Source organism: Helobdella robusta, assembly GCF_000326865.2.
Source record: "Helobdella robusta unplaced genomic scaffold HELROscaffold_7, whole genome shotgun sequence".
NCBI classification, from domain to species: domain Eukaryota; kingdom Metazoa; phylum Annelida; class Clitellata; order Rhynchobdellida; family Glossiphoniidae; genus Helobdella; species Helobdella robusta.
The window spans coordinates 3,237,265-3,259,051 of record NW_008705398.1 but is presented as its reverse complement, the minus strand read 5'-3'; the positions used below and the strand labels follow the sequence as shown (position 1 = coordinate 3,259,051).

Genomic DNA, 21,787 nt, shown 5'->3' with positions numbered 1-21,787 from the left:
ACGTGAATCTCGAACCGTTTCGTTTACTAGCTATCAGGAAAAAGGGAAGAAGTCGAGAGAGAGTAGCAAAGACATAAAATTTAACATAGATTAGGTAACATTGAAAATTGCAATGATCTTTAATAATTAATATATGAGATAGTTAATAAATGAATATTTGATCCCTACAATACTCCCCGACAAAAGGCGAAGCCGTTTAAAAATAAAAATATTCATTTCGTTTGTTGAATGTTATTTGCCTCCCTTTATTGGAGTGTTGGGTTGTTGGTTCGGATTTGGTTGACGTCGGTCTTGTTTCTTGTGTTGTTGTTGCGCCTGATGTTGGTATTGCTGTTACTGCTATTGCTGGAGATATTTCATTTTCATAATATTCCCCCGCAAGAGGCGGAGCCATTCAAATGGAAAAATGTTTGTTTTTTGAGTTGAATTTGATTTTTCCACTCTTCTTTGAAGATGTGGTTGTTGGTACTGATACGGCTGGCGTTTAACTTGTTTCTCGTAATGATGTTGCTTTTGTTGCTGATAATTTGGTTGACATTTATCTTGTTTCATGAGATGTTGATGATGGCGTTGTTGCTGAAAACGCGGTTGCCGTTTTTGTTGCTGGTTCAAATTTTGTTCTGGCCTCTCATGCAACCTTCTGTCCAGCTGCAAACGATTTCTAGAATGAGATGTGTGTGAGGACGATGAACTGTGCTCTGCTTTTCTATTTCTGTGATGATCTTGCTGCTGCTGAACAAGAGAATGAAGAGAGAGAACTGGAAGGAGAGAATCGTTCATGTGTAAATTTGCTGATGGGATGGTAGCATTCTGCTCAGCATTTTGCTGTTGTGATTGTTAAATGTCATTTTCATCTTTGTTCTTGCTCAGGACAAATTTTATTTTATTGAACTCTTCTGGTGGCTGCCTCTCTTCAATTTTGTTTACATTTATAAGATTCAAATTTATTTTAAAAGGTTCTTTTTCTTGGAATTGCTCTGGTTTGGTTTGTTTAAACGTTGATAATAACTCTGCTTTTAGAGCGTCGTAATCTGTTCCTCTTTGCACTTTTAATGACAAATTTGAGACTATATCCAACGGCAGGGAAATTATTACGTGATGGAATCTTGTTGTTTTACACATCACGTTTCGCAATTGAAATTGCATTTCGGAATTCTCGAACCAATCTGTTGACGCTGTTTTCTTGAAAAGAGGTAATATGGCGATCGGGTCATCATTTGGTTGGAACATTTTGTTTTCGTTTTGATCTAACCACGTGGATCTTCGTATTTCTTTTTACGTCGGATTTTCGTTCAAAATCACGTGGGATTTTCGTTCAAATCACGTCAGGTTTTCGTTCAAATCACGTTCAGGCGTAATAAAATATTATCTTTATTCCCACGTGAATCTCGAACCGTTTCGTTTACAAGCTTTCAGAAAAAAGGAAATAAGTCGAGAGAGAAACAAAGACATAAAAGTTAACATAGATTAGGTAACATTGAAAATTGCAATGATCTTTAATAATTAATATATGAGATAGTTAATAAATGAATGTTTGATCCCTATATCCTCTTCATTTCAGTGTAGCTTCCTGACCAGAGTTTGTACTGCTGTACCATAGGCACATTGAATTAAGCACTGACCAATCATAACAAAACTATGGTTCATGGCTTTAAAACAACAAATTTAAACATTAATGCCACAATCTATCGGTTTGGTGATAAAACAGTACAAAATAAAACAAAACATGATAAAATAGATCGGATAAAACGGCTTTTTCACTTACCATTACAAATAAATAAATGAAAGTGCTGAAGAATAGATCAATTCTAAAATAAATGTTCTGTTTTATAGCTGTTCTGTTTTTTTTTTGTTCTATTCTGTTCATATCATGGAGTATGCACAAAATGCCCCAGATCATGTAATCACGTCTCCATTATTTATATATATATATATATATATATATATATATATATATATATATATATATATATATATATATATATATGTGTGTGTGTGTGTGTGTGTGTGTGTGTGTGTGTATTATTCAGTATTATTACTCGTGTCATTCCTGTTACTGAATTTGATAAAAAGCATCTTGGAAGCTGTTAAATCCGTTATGAAAAGTAGTGTATGCATTATATTTATGTAAGACAAACGTCCAAATGAATCAATCATTGTACAACCTTGGTGGCCCAGGATCGGTGAATCTTCCAGATCATGTCATTTAAGCATTCCTTGTATTTGACTATGTGCAATTGTGCATGCTGTCGAATGGCCTGATGTACGACAATTCAAGCTTACAAATTTTACAGCTGATGCATTTGTAGCGACGATCATATACAACATCACTGCTGCCGAGGTATTTCTTTCAGCATTTGGTCAAGATTCGTATTGTCCAACTTTTTTGTTCAGATGACTACATTGACAAAAACATTTGATAGCCAATTATGTCAAATCAATCAATTTTCGTGTAGCGTCCAGAGACCCAGTTTTTCGAGGTAGGACGTTGTTTTTTTGCCATCAACTTTTGCGCCAAATTAGACGATCAGTTGTATCCATTTCATTTAAATTTGGAGCTTTCATGTCTTGCTCGATTGTTTGAGACCAGGACTTCTTTGGACGGCCTTTGGGACGTGTGCCAGGTACTCCAACATCTGCAAAAGAAGTTATGGCACTGTATCCACTTTGTTTGACATGACCAAACCAACGCAGACCGTGTTGCCGGCATTCGTCCTTTATATCATCTAAACTAGAACGACGCAAGATTTTGGTAGATTTGATGTGGTCCAGTTTGATTGTCATTGGCCATGTTTGTGCCCCATATAACAAGACCGGACGTATCATAGATTTATAAAGTCTTGATCGTAGTGGTAGTGGGATGTCACGCCGCATCAATATAGAGGTAATGAGATGCCATTTATTCCAGGCTGCACGTATGCGTGCTCGAACGGCAGCTTCAGCTGTTCCAGCACAATCTAGAACATTTCCTAGATATTGAAACGATGTCACTTTCTCTACCTTAATGGCTTCAAAAACAGTGCTATTTTGAATTTGTTGTTGTGGATTGATGCAAGCAGGACAAAAAAATTGGACACTTTAGATAAAGTACCAATTATTTTTGAACAACGTTTGTGACACCACTGGTTACACTGCTGACATTAGATTGAATTGTTACCTACACCAGCTTTACAAACTGAACAGGGCCATCGTCCAGTAGCTGTGGATTGGATGGATTCACCAGTGTTCATTGCTTTGGTTTTGCTGATGTTGACTTTGAATCCATGATCGGCGAGTCTGGTGTTCCAATCTTCAAACATCTGTGCTGCATTCTGCTCAGACGTGGCTGTTAAAACGATATCATCAGCATATATTAGATTCCAAATGTCACCAGTGCGTATCGGTTTTGTTATTTCTTCCATCACAGTTATAAATAACAGTGGACTGAGAATCGGGCCTTGGTGAACTCCAACGCCGATGTCAAATTCATCTGTGTTTCCAACCGTTGTGCTGACGAGAGTCTTAGTATTCATATACATTTCCATCATAAGTCGAACAAGATATTTTGGAATGAGTTGTCGACGTAGACTCCATCTGATTGTTTCACGGGGAACTCGATCAAATGCTTTATCAATGTCTACAAAAATGTGTGATAGTTGTTGATTTCCCCGCTAGGAAACCAAATTGATAATTTCCGATTGTGATGCACGACGTTAATCTTCTCTCAATGATTTTTTCGACAATTTTCATAGAGTATTCTAATAGACGTATACCCCGATATAATGAACAGTCATGCTATAGTTCTATTCAGTCGGCATTGAGCAATTTCTCCACACTTCACGGCAAAGTTGTAGTAACGTTTGGATACCTGCAGTACCAGATGCTTTGATAATGTCATTTGTGAGTCCAGAGGGCCTTGCTGCCTTTCCATCCTTCATAGCTTTCAGAGCTTCTTTAAGCTCCTTTACATTTAACAGACGGTTGAAGTATTCTCTCCACTGTAGCTTGATCTCATCTTGTTCAAGAACCATCTCATTTTTGTCGTTTTTGACACATGAGGCACCAACAATGTCTTTTTTCGTACGCTTTGCTTGTTTTGCTATACGACACAGAGATTTCATTTGTTCACCATTGCTTTTAGTGAGCCACTCTCCGCACTGATCCGTTCGAGCCAGTGCGACTTGGCATCTGCATAGTTGTTCTTCTCACGGAAAATTGTATAATCATCAACAGACTTTGATTTTTGCCATTGCTTGTATGCAGCTTTTTTTCAGCTATTGCATTTTGTACACTGTCATTCCACCACTAAGTGTCCCGTTCATGCTGACGTTTTGTACCAGTTTTCCCCACAAACTTTAGTTGCAGCGTTTATCAAAACGGTTTTGTATGTACTCCAATCTGTACTGGCTTGCGATTGGTTGTCTAACCGTGTTGCGACAATCTGTTAAAATTTTTCTCTATGAATATTGCTTTTTAGCTTCCAAGTTTTGATTCTCAGAGGCATTTGTTTAGACTTATGTTTTGACAGTTCGACAACCAGGTCTGCCACAAGAAGTCTATGTTGGGCGACATATGATTCGCCAGGTAGAACTTTGACATTTTTGAATAGCCTTCGGTGTTGTTGTTTGACAGCGAAGAAATCAATTTGCGTGGCTGATGGTCCACTTTTGTATGTTATGAGATGTTCCAACCTCTTTCTAAAATATGTGCTCAGTAAACAAAACCCGTGACTTTCAGCAAACTCAAGGATGCGGTTGTCATCTTCATTCCGTTCTCCATAGCAAAAACCGCCATGTACGTTGTCAAAACCATCTGTTTTCTCTCCAACGTGGCCATTGAGATCGCCTCCAATCAGGATTGTTTCAGATTTTGGTATTGTTGAGATGGTGTCAGAGAACGCAGCCCAAAAGTCATTTTTCATCTTTTCTGATTCGCCTGTCTGAGGTGCGTATGCAGAAAAAAATAATCATTGTTTGTTTCTCTAGGCGAAGCTTGATCCACATTATACGTGAATTAATCTTTTTAATATCCAGTACTTCTTGGGCTACATAATAGCCAATTATTTATTCTAAATAAAAAATAAACTTGTATATAACACCAAATATATGCTATGCACTTGCATGTTATTATGGCAAAGTAAAAGTATTTAGTTTTAGTGAGAAATTTGACATTGTTTGTGTATATGTAAGTACTCTATAATGCTCGAACATTTGAAGTTGCTATACGTAATAAGACTATCAAACGTTCATTTTTAAGTGGAAATCTTGACTTTTCATTCTTGAGAACAGTTGTTCACAGCAATAAGTGCTACCAAACAAAGCCATAAACTTCTTTCAGACGATATTTAATACTTGTAGAAGGTTAGCAGATCATGTTCCATAAAAGATTTCTTCAACTTACTCTTATTCTGAATATCAATAAGCTCCATTAGGTGTAGGTTAGCAACATCAGTGAGATCAACATCACATGGACTACTCAGCAATTTTATAGTCATCGTGTTTTTAAAATCCTGAAACCTTTCATGAAAATCATAAATCAGTTTGGAAAGTAGTTCATTACACTTTGCATGCTGCACTGTGTACAGGTCTTATGGAAAGAACTGCATAATGTATCGCTTTTTTCGGAGCCATCTGTTTCTGAATTAGCCTTAACTTCTCATACAATTTGTGCACAAGCTGGTCTTTTTCTTAAAGCCTAACATTCAATTTAGACAATTATTTTGTTATATCAATCAAAAAAGCCAAGTCATTCAACCAGAAGTTATCAAAGAACGATACATCCTTCCCTTTGTTTGCCATGATTGTCTTTATTTTTGACGTAAATTCCAGAATCTGGATAACGTGGTTGACTTGCTAAGCCACCGAACTTGGCAAAAGTAAATTACATCATCATGGTCTGAACCCACTTCAACAAATGATTTAAACTTCCTCTGGTTATAGGATTTCTTGATCTGATGAAGTTTACAGCTGACAACTTTTTCCATCACATGTTTCATGTCAAGGGTCATGACACCCAAGTTTTCTTGGTGAATGATGCCGTGGTGCGTAATGATATTCTGGGGCACTGATTTTGCCATATTTTTACCTGTCATACATGGCGCCCCATCAGTTGTTACACCAACAAGTTTGTTTTAAGAAAGCTGGAATTTTTCCATTGCCAGAAATTGCTTCCTTTCCAGCTTTTGATTTTCACTGGGCAAATTTCCAACGTTTCCTTGACTATGACACACGTTTCTGTAAATCTATAACAAGTATTGCCAGTTGAGCGGTTTCACTGATGTCTGTGCTCTCTTCAGCTGCTAAACTGCATTATTTACAATTTATAAGTCTCTTGATCAAGGTGTCTTCAATATTCTTGGCCATATCGTCAACTCTTCTACAAATAGTTTAATGAAAAACACTCCCGTTTTCCACCAAAGACTTTATAGCTGGGCAAACAACATCCGTTAATTTTTTAAAATCAGTTTTTCCCCAGCTCTCCATCAGAAAATGGTATTTCTCTTTTGACTATAGCTTCCGCAATTAAATAGCTAAAGTTTGTTGCTGCTTCGGCACCCTGGTTGCCAACGTTATAGAATGACTGTTGACCAACAGTTTCTGGTTTGATCGAGTTTATGCAATCAGTTCGTGTTTGACCCACTACACTATCAAATTTACTGCCTTATTTAGAGGAGTAATGTCGCTTGATGTTGTTTTCCTTGTAGTTGTTTCTTGACAAATCAGACACAAAATGACATCGGCATGTTGCACAACAAAATAGTCTTCTGACCACAAACTTTTGAAAACGCGATTTTCATAATCAATTTTACGTTTTTTTTACCGGCGGACGCCATAACAACGTCCGCTTGTTACGTTTTTTTTTTGTTGTTTACTGCGTCGTCATAGAAACTTTTTTTAAATGAATAGCGGTGTAGCGCAATACAATTATTGTTTTAATTCTTAAGCAATAAGGGCGCAGTGTAATAAAGGCGCGGTCAAAAAAGGCGACACAATAATGGTGCAAAGCATTGGGCGCAAGACAGAAAGGTCCGAGTCATGAGGACGCAATTTCTGAAAATTGCATAATACTTTTATTCACATATCGTCAACGTTTATCTTTTATTATTGTGTTTAAGTTATTTTTGTAGGGATTTTAATTGCGATATTCAAAGGTTTTTAGATTTATTTCCATGTAATTCAATTTGAATAGTAGGTCAAGTTAATGCACTTATATTATTTTATACATAACAAATTATTATTAATTAATTATTTGATTGAAGTGATATCAACAATATTAATGATTTTGTTACTGATTTTATGAATTATATTTATAGTAATTTTTTAAATGACGTAAAAGTGAGTTTAGAATGGATATTCAATTGTGACTTTAAAAGCATGGTTACATTGGCACTCATACTTTCAAACTCGGTAGCACGACGTTATCGTACAGGCGTGCTACTCAAAACTCTAGGAGTACATCACACGAACAATCCGTGAAATGACATAGCATGCATTTGAATCCGATAACGCATAGTAATCCTTAAAAAAGTCTATCACTTAAACCATTACGCCCGTAACGTAATTCGATTTAATTTTGATTTAATAATTCAACAAATATTTTTAATTTTAAGATGCTGGAAAATGTTGCAATAAATTACCTTTTATCCAGTATAAATTATTAATCAATAGCATTAAATATTATTATTATTTTTTGATTTAAACTTAACTTCCAAGCGCCCTCATTAATCCCGCCTTTATAGCTCGCGCCTTTTTTGTTTTGCGCCCTTTATGTATGCGTCTTTTTTTGCCCCCGCCTTTTTACACTCCCCCCTTATTTCGCGCTCTTTTTTGTCTTGCCTTTTTTTTCGGTGAGCAAAAACCTTTGGCGGACCAAATTCTGGTCCCCGGGTTGAACAAACCTGGTCAAGACCTTTTTAGAAAAGTTTTTAGGTAATGCAGGGCAGCGGTGCGTAGAAATTTTCACATCAATATCACAGACGTTCTGGCCACTGCCAAAGTTCAACGTCTGCAGCAAATTACAATGTTCGATATAGTACCTAGTGGTCATGAGAGAACCTTCTCGTTCAAACAATGTGCACTTTGCAGCCAAACTCTTAAAGGTGTGGACATTTAATTTGCCGCTGATATCAATACTGACGACACAGAATCTGATGTCACAGTGCAGCACGAAGTCATCTTTATAACTAGGTTGCGCTTGACATTGGAAATAAAGCGACTGGTGCAGCATTGTTATTTGAGTTCTTAAAGTTCTTAAAGTAGCTACACCGTGTTGGTCTTACAAAACCTACATTGCCAGCTACGTTCTTTGTTCATAGCACTGTGCATCTCATGTCAGCCCTGCCAGGGTTTAAACGTAACTGCAGATTTTACAAAGCAAAATATATTGATGCTCTAGTTGCTAATGACGAAACAACTTGTTAAACAATGACTTGTTTGATGAAAGCGGAAGTTCTTGATGAAAGTGATCGGGAAAATGAGTTGGGCTGTTTACTACGATGGTGGAAACTTTCAAATGAATCTAAAGTTGTTACACTTAAAAAAACAAAACAGTTATTTTATAGCCAACAATTAAATTGATAATAATAATTAATTAATTAATAATTACAGTTATGAGAGGTGGTACAGGCAAAATATTGTGATCAAGGCTGTAGCCAGGATTATTTTTCGGGGGCTGTCGGAATACTTTATTTTATAGTTAAAACGAGAGGACGATTAATATGTTTAAAAGTGAATTGCTATGAAGACTGTTATTTATTAAAATTATTATTAAGGCTTTAACGTTAAAATACTGAAAAAAGTTTTAAAAATTTAATAAATTATAACATCTTTTTAACTTTGGTCCTAGGCATGACATAAAACTGCACCCACGCTGCCTTGCGTGCTTTTGAGCAAAAGGCTAGGCCCACCGCTTATAACCGGTGGTTGTCGTCAGGATGGGTGTCCGGATGTAAAAACTTTTCCCCAAATTATTCCTATGCCATCACAAAGAAAAACAACGGCCTCTAGTCCCCATCAGGCATTAAGTGGTCAAGGGGTGCCAAGAATCTCTGGGAAGTATGCAATAGCGGAGGGATGTTGCAAAAATTTCAGAATGGCCACTCTATGGTACTTCGTACATGGAAATCGCAAAAACGCTCGAGCGTAGAAGGATTGACATCTGCTGCCTTCAGGAAACCCGATGGAAATCGAATGGTGTTTGTCATGTCAACTCAGACAAAGAAAAATATAAACTATTCTGGAATGGTCAAAAGGCGAGAAAGGGTTAAAAGTTAATTTTGGTAAGACGAAGGTAATGGTGAATGAGGAAGGTGGGGAGCGAGTGATAATTAAAATAGACCCCTGTGGGGTATGTGACAGGAGAGTGAAGGTTAACTCGGTATTGTGTATAGGATGTCAGAAGTGGGTGCATAAGAGATATAGTGGTGTGAGGTGGGCACTGAAAAAGGTGGAAGGCACGTTAAAATGTAAAAAATGTGTTCATGGTGTGATTAATAGGACGGACGAAAGGACGGGGTTGAGTGGTGGTATTGAAAGAGTGGAAAGCTTTGTTTATTTAGGGGTTAAGCTGAACGCGGATGGAGGATGTTTGAGCGCTGTTACGGCAAGAGTTCGTGTGGGATGGATGAAATTTAGGGAACTGGGTGGGGTATTGTAGGGAAAAAAATGGTCAGTGAAGATGAAAGGAAGGGTATATAAAGCATGTGTGAGAGCAGCGATGTTATATGGTGGTGAAACTTGAGTGTTGAGGAGAAAGGAGGAAAGTGTACTGCAGAGGGCTAAAAGAGCTATGGTGAGGATGATGTGTGGGGTTAAAATGAAGGATAGGAGTAGTACAGAGCTGATGTCGATAATGGGACTGAATGACGACATTGTGACTTTGATAAGGAGATCGAAATTACGGTGGTATGGACATGTGTTAAGAAGGGTTAGGGTTAGGGAAATTATCAATTTGGTTTCCTAGCGGGGAAATCAACAATTGATGCAATTCACATCCTGCGGCAACTGCAAGAAAAGTATCTCGCAAAGCATCAACAACTATCACACTTTTTTGTAGACCTTGAAAAAGCATTTGATCAAGTTCCCCGTGAAGCAATCAGGTGGAGTCTATGTCGACAACTCATTTTTCGAAAATAATTGGTACTTTATATAAAGTGTCCAATTTTGTTTGTCCTGCTTGCATCAATCCACAACAACAAATTCGAAATAGCAATGTTTTTGAAGCCATTAAGGTAGAGAAAGTCACATCGTTTCAATAACTAGGGGATGTTCTAGATTGTACTGGAACAGCTGAAGCTGCCGTTCGAGCACACATACTTACAGCCACTATATTGATGCGGCGTGACATCCCACTACCACTACGATGAAGACTTTATAAATCTGTGATACGTCCGGTGTTGTTATATGGTGCAGAAACATGGCCAATGACAACCAAACTGGAACAACAACTTCAACAAAATGCTCCGATGGATGCAACGAATTAGTCTGAAGGACCACGTCAAATCTACCGAAATCCTGCGTCGTGCTGGTTTAGATGATATAAAAGACGAATGCCGGCAACACCGTCTGCGGTGGTTTAGTCATGTCAAACAAAGTGGAAACAGTGCCATAAATTCTCTTGCAGATCCTGGCACACGTCCTGGTCGCAAACAATCGAGCAAGACATGAAAGCTCTAAATTTAAATAAAATGGATACAACTGATAGTCTAATTTGGCGCAAAAAGTTGATGGCAAAGAAAACAACGTCCTACCTCGGGAAACTGGGTCTCTGGACGCTAAACGAAGATTGATTGATCTTTTTAACTTTCATCAATTATTTAATTATTTTGTAGGGTTAACATAATAGTTTCAGTATTTTTTAAAAGAGATAGTTTTTACCTTGTAGGCATTCAAGTAAACTCACATGCTTCAATCAATCAATTAGCTTGTAAAGCGCTATTTCCGCGATGTTCAACAGCGCTCCTCAATGAATTTTGCAAACTGATGGATCTTGAGATCCGCTCTTGTCTTCGTAAGTGATAGAGAAGTAATCAGAGAAGTAGGTTGTGAGTTCCAGAGAAAAGGGCCAAAAAAGTTTGCATGGTTGTGTGCGTAGGAATTAAAATAAACGTTCATGCAATTATATTTTCACGTATTTTAACATTTAATTTGACAAGTAGGCATTAAAATAAACTTCCATGCATTTTTTGCAAGTATTTTACCATGCAATGCAATTTAACGGATAAGCATTAAAATAAACACATAATTAATGATTGTTACCAAAAATTATCAATGTAAATTATTTCGGGGGGCTGCAGCCCCCAGCTCTCCCCCTAGCTTGGTTGTGATAGTTCCACGTGTATACAATATATTACTTAACATTAACAAAAATTCAATAAATTATAGAAAATTTAGGAGGTTATATTAAAAAACAGTAAAAATTGACAAATTTTTTAACAAAATGTGTTTGTTTTTAATAAAATATTTTAATTTTAATAAAAACGATTTTGTTTATACCAAATTTTACGTTATATGGTGAAGTGAATTGACTTCTATGTAAAAGAAACCCAAGTTTCGCGATAAACCCAATTTAATTTTGTACGTATCAGAGTTTGAAAACTTTGCCGAAACCAAATCCAAACTGATGGTTATCCTTCAACTACCTAAAAAGAAAAATGATTTCGACAAAATTTATCAAGTCATTAACTTTTTGTAGAGCGATTTTGAGTTTATAAAAAAAACGTCATATTAAATGTTCATAATATTAATAATAATTGCTTTGAACTTGCTATAATATAAACTAAGTTGTCATTCGCTTAACAACGACAACAGAGCACCATCTAAAATCATATACACAAATTTCATCAGCATATAAAAACATTCTCTGCGAGGTAATCTGCGTATCGACCAAACTTCTTATCGTCAATGCCTAGGATAAGAATTTTCTAAAGTGTTTTCTACTAATAAAGATCGCCAATCCGCCAAGCATGAGTATAGCTTATCTGTATTTTACAAATTTGTTTTCAAAATTGTTAAATTTACAACATGATTAGTTCCATTTTAATGATTTTTGTATTTTTTAGTACTAACAATTTTCAGGGTGATTATTGATTTACATAATTATACATATGTAACATCATAAATGTCATAATAGTAGTAATTGATAAAACAGCTAAATTATCTCTAAGAAACTTAAATGACGATTGATATTTCGCTAAATATTTTTTAAATAAAAATTTTAAATATATTTGGATTTGATTCTTCTTCGTTGGTGTTGACAGCCGAAAGACAATTATTTGAACTGGTACTTTTGAATGACAAAAATAACAGGTTCAATCAATCAATCAATTAGCTTGTAAAGCGCTATTTCCGCGATTTTCAACAGCGCTCCTCAATAAATTTAAAAAAAATAAGGGTCTTGAGATCCACTCTGAACTTCGTAAGTGATGGAGAAGTAGTCAGAGAAGTAGGTAAAGAGTTCCAGAGAAAAGAACCAGAAAAAGCAAAAGCAGATTTAGCAAAAGAGTGTTTAACACGAGTTAAGAAGAAGCGAGAACAAGAAGACGATCGTAAACCGGGGCGTTTAGGTTCAATTAATATATCTGATAAGTACTTGGGAAATAATTTAGGTTGAGACTTATACAGAAACGTGCAAATTTTAAAAATTATTCTATATTTTATCGGTAGCCAGTGCAAGAGAACAAGATATGGAGATATATGAAAAAAGAAAGGGGCTCGAGCAACTAGACGAGCAGCAGAGTTGAAAGCTTTACTCAAAGGATAGAGTATAGAATCAGAAAAATCATAGTAGAGCGAGATACAATAATCAATCCAAGATAAGACTAACAAAGAAGGAGAAGAGTAGGATCATCAAGAAAAGGCAAAAGTTTTTTTTATTCTACGTAGATGAAAGTAAGAGCTTCTAGCGACACTATTAATTTGAGAAGAAAGAGACATATTAGAATCAAAGATAAAACCTAGGCTACGAAACTTGTGAGAGACATCAAGAGTTTTAGAATCAGGTAAGATAATAGGAAGAATAGTAATAGAGTGTTTAGATTTATTAAAACAAATTAATTCAAACTTAGAAGGATTAAGTCAGACCAAGCGATAATTGAAGAAAGACATAGAGATAGATTATGAAGAACACTATTAAGATTAGATGGAGGAAAAAAAGTATAAATATAAAAATCATCAGCATACAGTTGACCAGAGAAAGAAAATTTATTAATAATACGAGGTAGTTCAGAGGTATAGAGTATAAATAGAGGAGGGCCTAGGACAGAACCCTGAGGTACTCCGAAAGTAAGAGTAGAGGAGTTAAAAGTATAATTAGTGAGAAAAACAGAAGAAAAACGATTACAGTTCTTGTTCGACTTGTGATGGAAATGTATACGAACGCTAAGACTCTCGTCAGCACAATGGTTGGAAACATAGATGCATTTGACATCGGCGTTGGAGTTCACCAAGGCTCGATTCTCAGTCCACTGTTATTTATAACTGTGATGGAAGAAATCACAAAACCGATACGTACTGGTGACATTTGGAATCTAATATATGCTGATGATATCGTTTCAACAGCCACGTCTGAGCAGATTGCAGCACAGATGTTTGAAGATTGGAACACCCGACTGGCCGATCATGGATTCAAAATCAACATCAGCAAAACCAAAGCAATGAACTCTGGTGAACCCATCCAATCCACAGCTACTGGACAATGGCTCTGTTCAGTTTGTAAAGCTGGTGTAGGTAACAATTTAATCAAATGTCAGCAGTTTAACCAGTGGTGTCACAAACGTTTTTCAAAATTTATTGGTACTTTATCTAAAGTGTCCAATTTCGTTTGTCCTGCTTGCATCAATCCACAAGAACAAATTCGAAATGTTTTTGAAGCCATTTAGGTAGAGAAAGTCATATTGTTTCAATATCTGGACGCTTAACAAAGATTGATTGATTGACTGAGATTGGGGAAGTCGTCGAATCACCTTGTCTAAAACCGAGAGCTGGTTTCTTGTTCTTACACGAATCTGAAGTCTCCAAGTCAGGTTGCTTACTCCCTCATATAGTAATTTCCTTCTATGTGCTGGCCTTGACGCATACATAAAGAATTTATAATGACCATAGATCTGTTTAGAGACAAATAATTTAAAAATGATACACATTGCCTAGATATCGTCGACATATTCCTTTTCTTTGCACTATTGTTTGCTCTATTGTCTTTGTTTTATTATTTTCCGGTCTTTCGTCCGCCATCTTCATTTACCAACTTCAATGTCGACCCCAGGCACTTTGCTCGGATTATCACATTATCCTCCCCCTTAAACTTTTTGGACCCCAAACAGGTCGTTTCTATACGTGATAATCTTTTAATTCTGCTGTTTCTGGGTCTGCCTTGTAGGGAGCCAACCGATCCAACTGTACGATTTTCAGCTTTGCTCGAGGTTTACCGTGTTCTTGGATTCAGTACACCACGTCGTTTATTCTGGTGATGATCCTGTACGGTCCCTCTCAATTCTTCTGGAGCTTCGGACAGCGCCCCTTTTTGTGTTTCGGGTTGTATAGCCATACCAAGTTGTCACTTTGGAATCCGGCCTTCTCCCCTTTGACGTTGTTGCTAAGTTAGATTATATTATGATTATTATGATTATATTTAAACATTTATATTTATATTTAACATTATGATTATATTTATTTATATTTATTTATTATATATTATATTTATTTTCTTTGGACCAAATGTTCTTTGCTTTGTATGTAACTTCACTTTTTACTTTTTCTGTTGATTCGGTGGATAATAAACAAGTCGAAAACGTTGCTTAGTTTATTTCTTTTCTTTTGATGTCTTTCAATATTATATCAATTAATTAAACGATCTACGTGACAAGAAATTTAACAGGCTATGGGACCCAGATAACGTTTTTCTTAATTAATTGATTTGACGAAGAAAATTTAGAATAAAGAAATATCGGAAGATTCTTTTGTGAAGACTGAAGTGAAGAGAAAGCACGTGCTTCTTCATTCTCTAAAATTCGATATTTTGCTTCTAATTAAAAGGTCAAATTGAAAGACAAGGATGGATCTAACAAAAGTGCAAATCAAACACTTAGAAGGCAAAAGTAATCGGTTGAACTGGAAGTCGAGAGTTTGTATAATATTACGCGGTATTCCTGATGCAATGGACGTAGTAAATGGCAAATTAAAAGTTCCAGATGAATTAAACGATGACTCAAATAAAGATGAGATAGCAAAATATCAAACTGCTTTGAACAGATTCAATAAAGCAGATTGTAGTGCTATGATTATTCTGTCAACCAACATGACCGATGAAACGTATGAAAAAGTTCGTTCATTCAGTAATGCCAGAGATGTTTGGTTAGAACTTCACAGATTATATGATGAAGTTAATGAAGATAAAGCATACAACTTATGCATGAAGTTTTTTAGTTATAAAATAGATGAAAGCGATGATGTTGTCACTTATGTCACAAAACTCAAGAATCTTTGGAAAGATTTAAAGGTTGAGTTAGGAAAAGATGAAAACAGTGACTTGTTGCTGATGTGCCAAATAATTGAAACTTTGCCAGAAAAATATTTTTCATTTGCTGCAAGTTGGAGATTGTTGAACAAGACTGAAAGAACAGTCGAAACACTCACAGATCAACTGTGTAGCTATGAGAGATCTTTGGAAGGCAAAACAGAATGTAATAAAGTATTATTTGTCAAAGCAACAATAAAAGGTCATCATCACTAAACATGAATGGTCAAAAACAAGATAAATTTGTCAGCAAATCAAAGCGACTGATATGTCATTATTGCAAATTGCCAGGTCAAGAAGAAGAAGTTTCAGTTGAACGAGTTGCGACAGAACTTTAAGTTGCTGATGCCCTGACAAAACTAATGGTAGGACCAAGACTAAAGAATCTGATGTGTGCGATGGGTCTTCAGAACATTTATTTATTTTCTTTGGACCAAATGTTTTTTGCTTTGTATGTAACTTCACTTTTTACTTTTTCTGTTGATCCGGGGGATAATAAACAAGTCGAGAACGTTGCTTAGTTTATTTCTCTTCTTTTGATGTCTTTCAATATTATATCAATTAATTAAACGATCTACGTTACAAGAAATTTAACAGTTGTACCTCTCCTTGACCCTTTCCGTCTTTTGCTTTATCTTAGTCCGTGCATTCCTGGCAGGGGGTCTACTAGGAAAATGCCGTACTTGATGTCTGCAGGTGTCCGTATGGTGTCCCCGAATAGAATCCCAGAGGGAGTCTCGTTGGTGGTGACGGGGACGGCACTTCGGTATGCCATTAGAAACAAGGGAATGTGTTTGCCCAAATTCCGTTGGTTGTCGTTGACTACCTTGGCCTAATGCTGTATGATGGTCTGGTTGAAACGTTCAACCAAGTGGCGTCGTTCTTGTTTTGTTAATTTCAAGGATCCAGCTCATTTCTCCCACTATCTGAGATTCAAAGTTTCTACCTTGGTCCGAATGTAGTTCTAAAGGAACCCCGAATAGAGTAACCCAGTTGGCTATGATTTCTTCCGCTATCGTCTGGGCTTCCTGGTTGGGTATCGGATAGACTGCTGGCCACTTGCTGAAATAATCTGCTACGATGAGCATTTATCGGTTACCCTTCTCTGATACTAGATAAGGCCCTGCAATGTCCACTTCAATCCGTTCAAATGGTGCTCTCACGTTGTAAACTTTGAGCGGGCTTCTGACTTTGCTTTTGAGTCCTTTAACTGGAGCACAGGTGGTGCAATACCTGCACCATGCTTTTACGTCTTATTGTGCGCGAACCCAATAAAACTTTATTCGTAACCGGTCCAAGGTTTTATTGACTCCCAAGTGTCTTCCAGTCGGCCCTCCATGCATTTCTTTAATAACGTCTTCTGTCTTGCTTCGAAGTATTATTGTCTGCATCGTATGTTTTGTTCCGTCGGTGGATTCCCAATTCCGTTTCAGGAGCCCGTTTTCCATATGCAGATAATCCCATTGGGCCCAATACTCCATTGGTTATGGGGCCGTCTTCCGCAACGTCTTGCCACCTTGGCCTTGGTCCTGCCTCTTTCTATTTGATGACATACTACAAGTCTTCGTCGGTGCGTTGCGCAGCGGCCAATTCCTTAGGAGTCCATCCGTTTTCTGTCATGAGGCGAATAGCCCTCACCTCTTCCGACTGTTCCTTTTCTTCTATTCGACAACAGTACTTGCAGTCTGGTGGGCACGGTCGACGGGATAAGGCGTCGGAGTTGCCATGGTTGCTTCCTTTGCGGTGCCTGACCTGATAATGGTAAGTCTGCAATCGTTTCAGCCGGCGCGCCACTTGCCCCTCCGGTTCTCTGAAATTTATCAGCCGCTTCAGGCCTGCGTGGTCTGTGTGGAAAAGGAACTCTTGACCATATAGATATTTATGGAAATGCTTCGTGGCACTCACCATGGCCAGTAGTTCCTTCCTGGTCACGCAGTAGTTGCGTTCCGGCTTAGAAAGCTTGCGGCTGTAGTAGGCTAACACCCTTTCCTCACCGTCTACGTCCTGTGACAGAACAGCGCCAATCCAGAAATAGCTGGCGTCTGTGTCGAGGATGAATGTTTTTTCGGTTAGAAAATAGGCGAGGTTAGGCGTGGTGCATAATTGCTCCTTCAGTCGGGCGAATGCCGCCGCTGCGGAGTCGTTCCACTAGAATGTTCGGTTTTTCTCCGTGAGTTCGTGGAGTAGCTTGGCTATCGAGGCAGTCTTTCATGAATCGTCGATAAAAGGTGGCCAGTCCCAGGAAGGAGCGTACTTCGAGTTTATTTTTGGGCACCAGCCGGTTTTTGACCAACTCAATTTTCTGGAGATCCGTTTTTACCCCTCTCGGCGAAACCACGTGCCATGGAAAATTGACTTCTCGGAAAAATAGTTTGCACTTTTCTTTGTTCAGCTTGAGGATTGCTGTACGAAATCTGTTGAAGCTACTGGACGATGGCTCTTTTCAGTTTGTAAATCTGGTGTAGGTAACAATTCAATCAAGTGTCAGCAGTGTAACCAGTGGTGTCACAAACCTTGTTCAAAAATAATTGGTAAATTATATAAAGTGTCCAATTTTGTTTGTCCTGCTTGCATCAATCCACAACAACAAATTTGAAATAGTAATGTTTTTGAAGCCATTAAGGTAGAAAAAGTCAATATCTAGGGGATGTTCTGGATTGTACTGGAACAGCTAAAGCTGCCGTTTGAGCAAGCATACGTGCAGCCTGGAATAAATGGCATCTCCTTGCCTCTATATTGATGCGGCGTGACATCTCACTACCACTACGATCAAGACTTTATAAATCTGTGGTACGTCCGGTGATGTTATATGGTGCAGAAACATGGCCAATGACAACCAAACTGGAACAACAACTTCACCGAACCGATGCTCCGATGGATGCAACAAATTAGTCTGAAGGACCACATCAAATCAATTGAAATCCTGTGTTGTTCTGGTTTAGATGACATAAAGGACGAATGCCGGCAACACCGTCTGAGGTGGTTTGGTCATGTCAAACGAAGTGGAAACAGTGCCATAACTTCTCTTGTAGATGTTGAAGTATCTGGCACACGTCCCAAAGGCCGTCCAAAAAAGTCCTGGTCGCAAACAATCAAGCAAAACATGAAAGCTCTAAATGTAAATGAAATGGATACAACTGATCACATAATTTGGCCCAAAAAATTGATGGCAAAAAACAACGTCCTACCTCGGAAGAACTGGGTCTCTGGACGCTAAACGAAGATTGATTGATTGATTGAATAAATTGGATAATATCGATAAAATAATTGAATAATTGTTCAAAAAATTTATTTAGTTACAAACTCAACAATGCGGAAAATGCGGTGATATTTCTTAATAACTGTATATGCGACAGTATGAACCCATATATATATATATATATATATATATATATATATATATATATATATACGTGATATTGGTTGTGAATGGTCGGATATTTCGCTCGTCACATTTTTGGCTTAAATAAATTTAATTGTATTATAATTTCATTGAAAAAGGGATAATTTTTTATAAAAAAATTTAAGATTAATGTAATATAGTTTTAGTTGCTGAGTTTGAACTAAATTTGTAAGTTTTTTTAATTTGTTGTTATCACGTGACTAATTGCAACGCTCAACCTATAGCGCTGTCTTGACTGTATCCAGGTAAACATGTCTCCTAAATGTGCGAAGTGTTTAGGCAGTACAAATGTGAAAGATAAGGATAGTGTATTACGTTGCAGTCGTTGTGATATTGTCGTACATGTAAAGTTTATTTCTACTAATGATAGTTTACTTGATGTTTTGAAAAACTGCAATGGTCTGAAATGGTTCTGTGATAGTTGTGTGAAGCTTCCGTTCAACTTAGATTCACTCTTAAAATCTGTTGATGCTAGTAGACAAGATGTATTGGATAAAATTGACAGTAAAAAAAATGAGATGATAACAAGACTTGAGAAACTAGATGATGTCAACACTCAGGTTCGATCAGAAATAATCAGTTTAAAAATGTTGATAACTTCGAACGAAAATAAATTAGTTGATATTGATTGCACAGATACTTCAATTCGTCATGACATCAAGAGTTTAAAGCAAGAAATGAGTACTACTTTTGCCAGCATTGTCAGTAAAAAAGTTAAAAAAAATACTGAAATAATTAACAATGAAGTTAGAACCGTTCAAAAAATGTTGACTGAAGTGAATGAGATGAAAAACAGAGAGTCAAACCTGATGGTTTTTCGCTTAGTTGTGAGCGGCAATGATCGCACTGATGTTATGAAGATATTGCAACATTTGGTTGAAGACATTTCAGAGAAGGATGTTTTAAAAACTACCAAGCTAGGTAAAAAAAAGTGATGACGAAGTCAGACCATTGTTGATAAAGCTTGAAAATGCAAAAATTAAAAATTCAATAATGAGAAATGTTTACAAGATGAAGACAATGGCTGATAAACTTGCCGGTGTTGGACTAAGTGATGATTTGACAAAGGAACAGAGGCAGGAGTATAAAACGTTTGTTGAAAAAGCTAAATCAATGTAATCTGATGATAAAGAGAATTTTTTATACCGTGTCAGAGGACCAGCTGGAAGATAATACAGTTTCAAAAAAATTCACTTAAACAATTGTCTCAGTAAAAATTAAGTAACTAAAGATTTGGCTACAGATGTAACAAAAAATAAGTGCAACATTTTGCTTGGCCTACTTAATATAAGATCTGTCAACTCAAAGTCTGATATTATTTATGAATTAATCCAAGAGGGTTTGGACATCTTTGTTTTAGTGGAAACATGGCATGGTTCAACAGACAATATTTCAGTAAAATCATCTATACCATCAGGATATCGTTTGTTGATTTTCTTAGATTAAATGATCCGCGGCATAGAGAAATAATTGTAGTTTTTAGATTAAACTTTAAATATAAATTAATTGAACTACCTGTTCTAACAACGTTCGAGGTTGTAGCTATTAAAATGATCGTAAATAATAAAGACTTTGTTTTATTGGCGTTATACCGACCAGGTTCGGCTCAAGTCAGTTCTACATTTTTCGATGAACTCATATGTGTTTTAGAAAATATTACAATTTTAAGTTTGAATGTTATGTTAGTTGGTGATTTTAACATACACGTTGAAATAAACAAAGATAGACATACCGTTAATCTGATTCAAGGGTTTGAAATGTTCCAATTAACAAATTACATCAATGAGTCAACACATGTTCTCGGTGGTACACTTGAAATAACACTAGTATTAACGAAAAACCTACTTTTGATAGATGTAGGCTTACCGAAAATTGTCTGCTCACAAATTTTGCTGTCGTTGAGGAACTAGACATAAAGAAAATTGTGCTTGGTCACCGGCCAAAACCTATATGTTAGATGTTTTTCCGACTAATGTGCTTAAAAAACATAGATATTTTTATTGTTTTTCTCGCAAGCCTCGTTAACTTATGTTTGCAAGAGAGCAAGCTGTGCTGCAATTAGCACAAAATGTTATAAATAAGCTTAATGAAAAAATACTAACTGTAGGTGTATTCATAGACCTCTCAAAGGCCTTTGACGTCATCAACCATGATATACTGATTAAAAAATTAAATTCACATGGAATAAGAGGAAAAATAAGTGCATGGTTCAAAAGTTATTTAGAGAACAGAGACCAGTATGTGGCAATGAAAAGTCACTCCTCAACAATACTTAACGTTAGATCAGGCGTGCCACAAGGATCAATTTTGGGTCCTCTTCTATTCATAATCTTCATGAATGACTTTCAACATGCAACTGATGCAAATCACCTTCTATATGCAGATGACACTAACATCTTCCTCCCAACTAAAGACCCATTGAAAGAAGTAGATTGTATCAATAACAGTCTTCAAAATATATCAACCTGGTTTATCAAAATAAATTAATAGTAAATTATTCCAAATGTAGTTACATTATTTTTGGTCCGAAAATTTTAACAAATATTATACCTGACCTAGACATAAAAATGAACAATATTTCTATTCCTCGCTCAACCAGCACAAAATTCCTTGGAGTAACAATCAAGGAAAATCATTCTTGGGGTATTCACATAGATACTATGTCTAAAAGAACATGCAAAACCCTAGGTGTTATAAGCAAAATTTAAAATAAATAAACCTACTATAATTGATCTGTATTATTCGTTAATTTTTCCTCAAGTCTACTGCAACGTTATTTGGGGAAACAGTCCTGACATTCATCTAAAACAGTTAAAAAATTGTCAAAACAGATTTATTAGAATATTAAAAAATCTTCATTCTCACTGTCACACAAGTGAATATTATCTCGAGATG

General features: G+C 36.6%; 4 protein-coding genes across 4 annotated transcripts; 1 reads left to right on the top strand and 3 right to left on the bottom strand.

Annotated features, from left to right (window-relative positions):
* Window positions 1–339: 339 nt before the first annotated feature.
* Window positions 340–4,815, bottom strand: HELRODRAFT_164977 (hypothetical protein; the record flags this gene model as incomplete). Its single annotated transcript, XM_009030890.1, has 3 exons — window positions 340–825; window positions 2,166–2,258; window positions 4,711–4,815. The coding sequence occupies 3 exons, from the start codon at window positions 4,813–4,815 to the stop codon at window positions 340–342; spliced, it is 684 nt and encodes a 227-aa protein (XP_009029138.1).
* Window positions 4,816–5,785: 970 nt separating this feature from the next.
* On the bottom strand, window positions 5,786–6,103 carry HELRODRAFT_69419 (hypothetical protein; the record flags this gene model as incomplete). Its single annotated transcript, XM_009030578.1, has 1 exon — window positions 5,786–6,103. A coding segment is annotated over one exon (318 nt), but the record flags the coding sequence as incomplete, so codon positions are not given.
* Window positions 6,104–7,711: 1,608 nt separating this feature from the next.
* HELRODRAFT_164975 (hypothetical protein) lies at window positions 7,712–8,205 on the bottom strand (the record flags this gene model as incomplete). Its single annotated transcript, XM_009030889.1, has 2 exons — window positions 7,712–7,814; window positions 7,877–8,205. The coding sequence occupies 2 exons, from the start codon at window positions 8,203–8,205 to the stop codon at window positions 7,712–7,714; spliced, it is 432 nt and encodes a 143-aa protein (XP_009029137.1).
* Window positions 8,206–19,143: 10,938 nt separating this feature from the next.
* On the top strand, window positions 19,144–19,827 carry HELRODRAFT_164974 (hypothetical protein; the record flags this gene model as incomplete). The annotated part of the gene is made up of 1 exon (XM_009030888.1): window positions 19,144–19,827. One exon carries the CDS (start codon window positions 19,144–19,146, stop codon window positions 19,825–19,827), a length of 684 nt encoding a protein of 227 aa, XP_009029136.1.
* Between the last annotated feature and the right edge of the window lie 1,960 nt (window positions 19,828–21,787).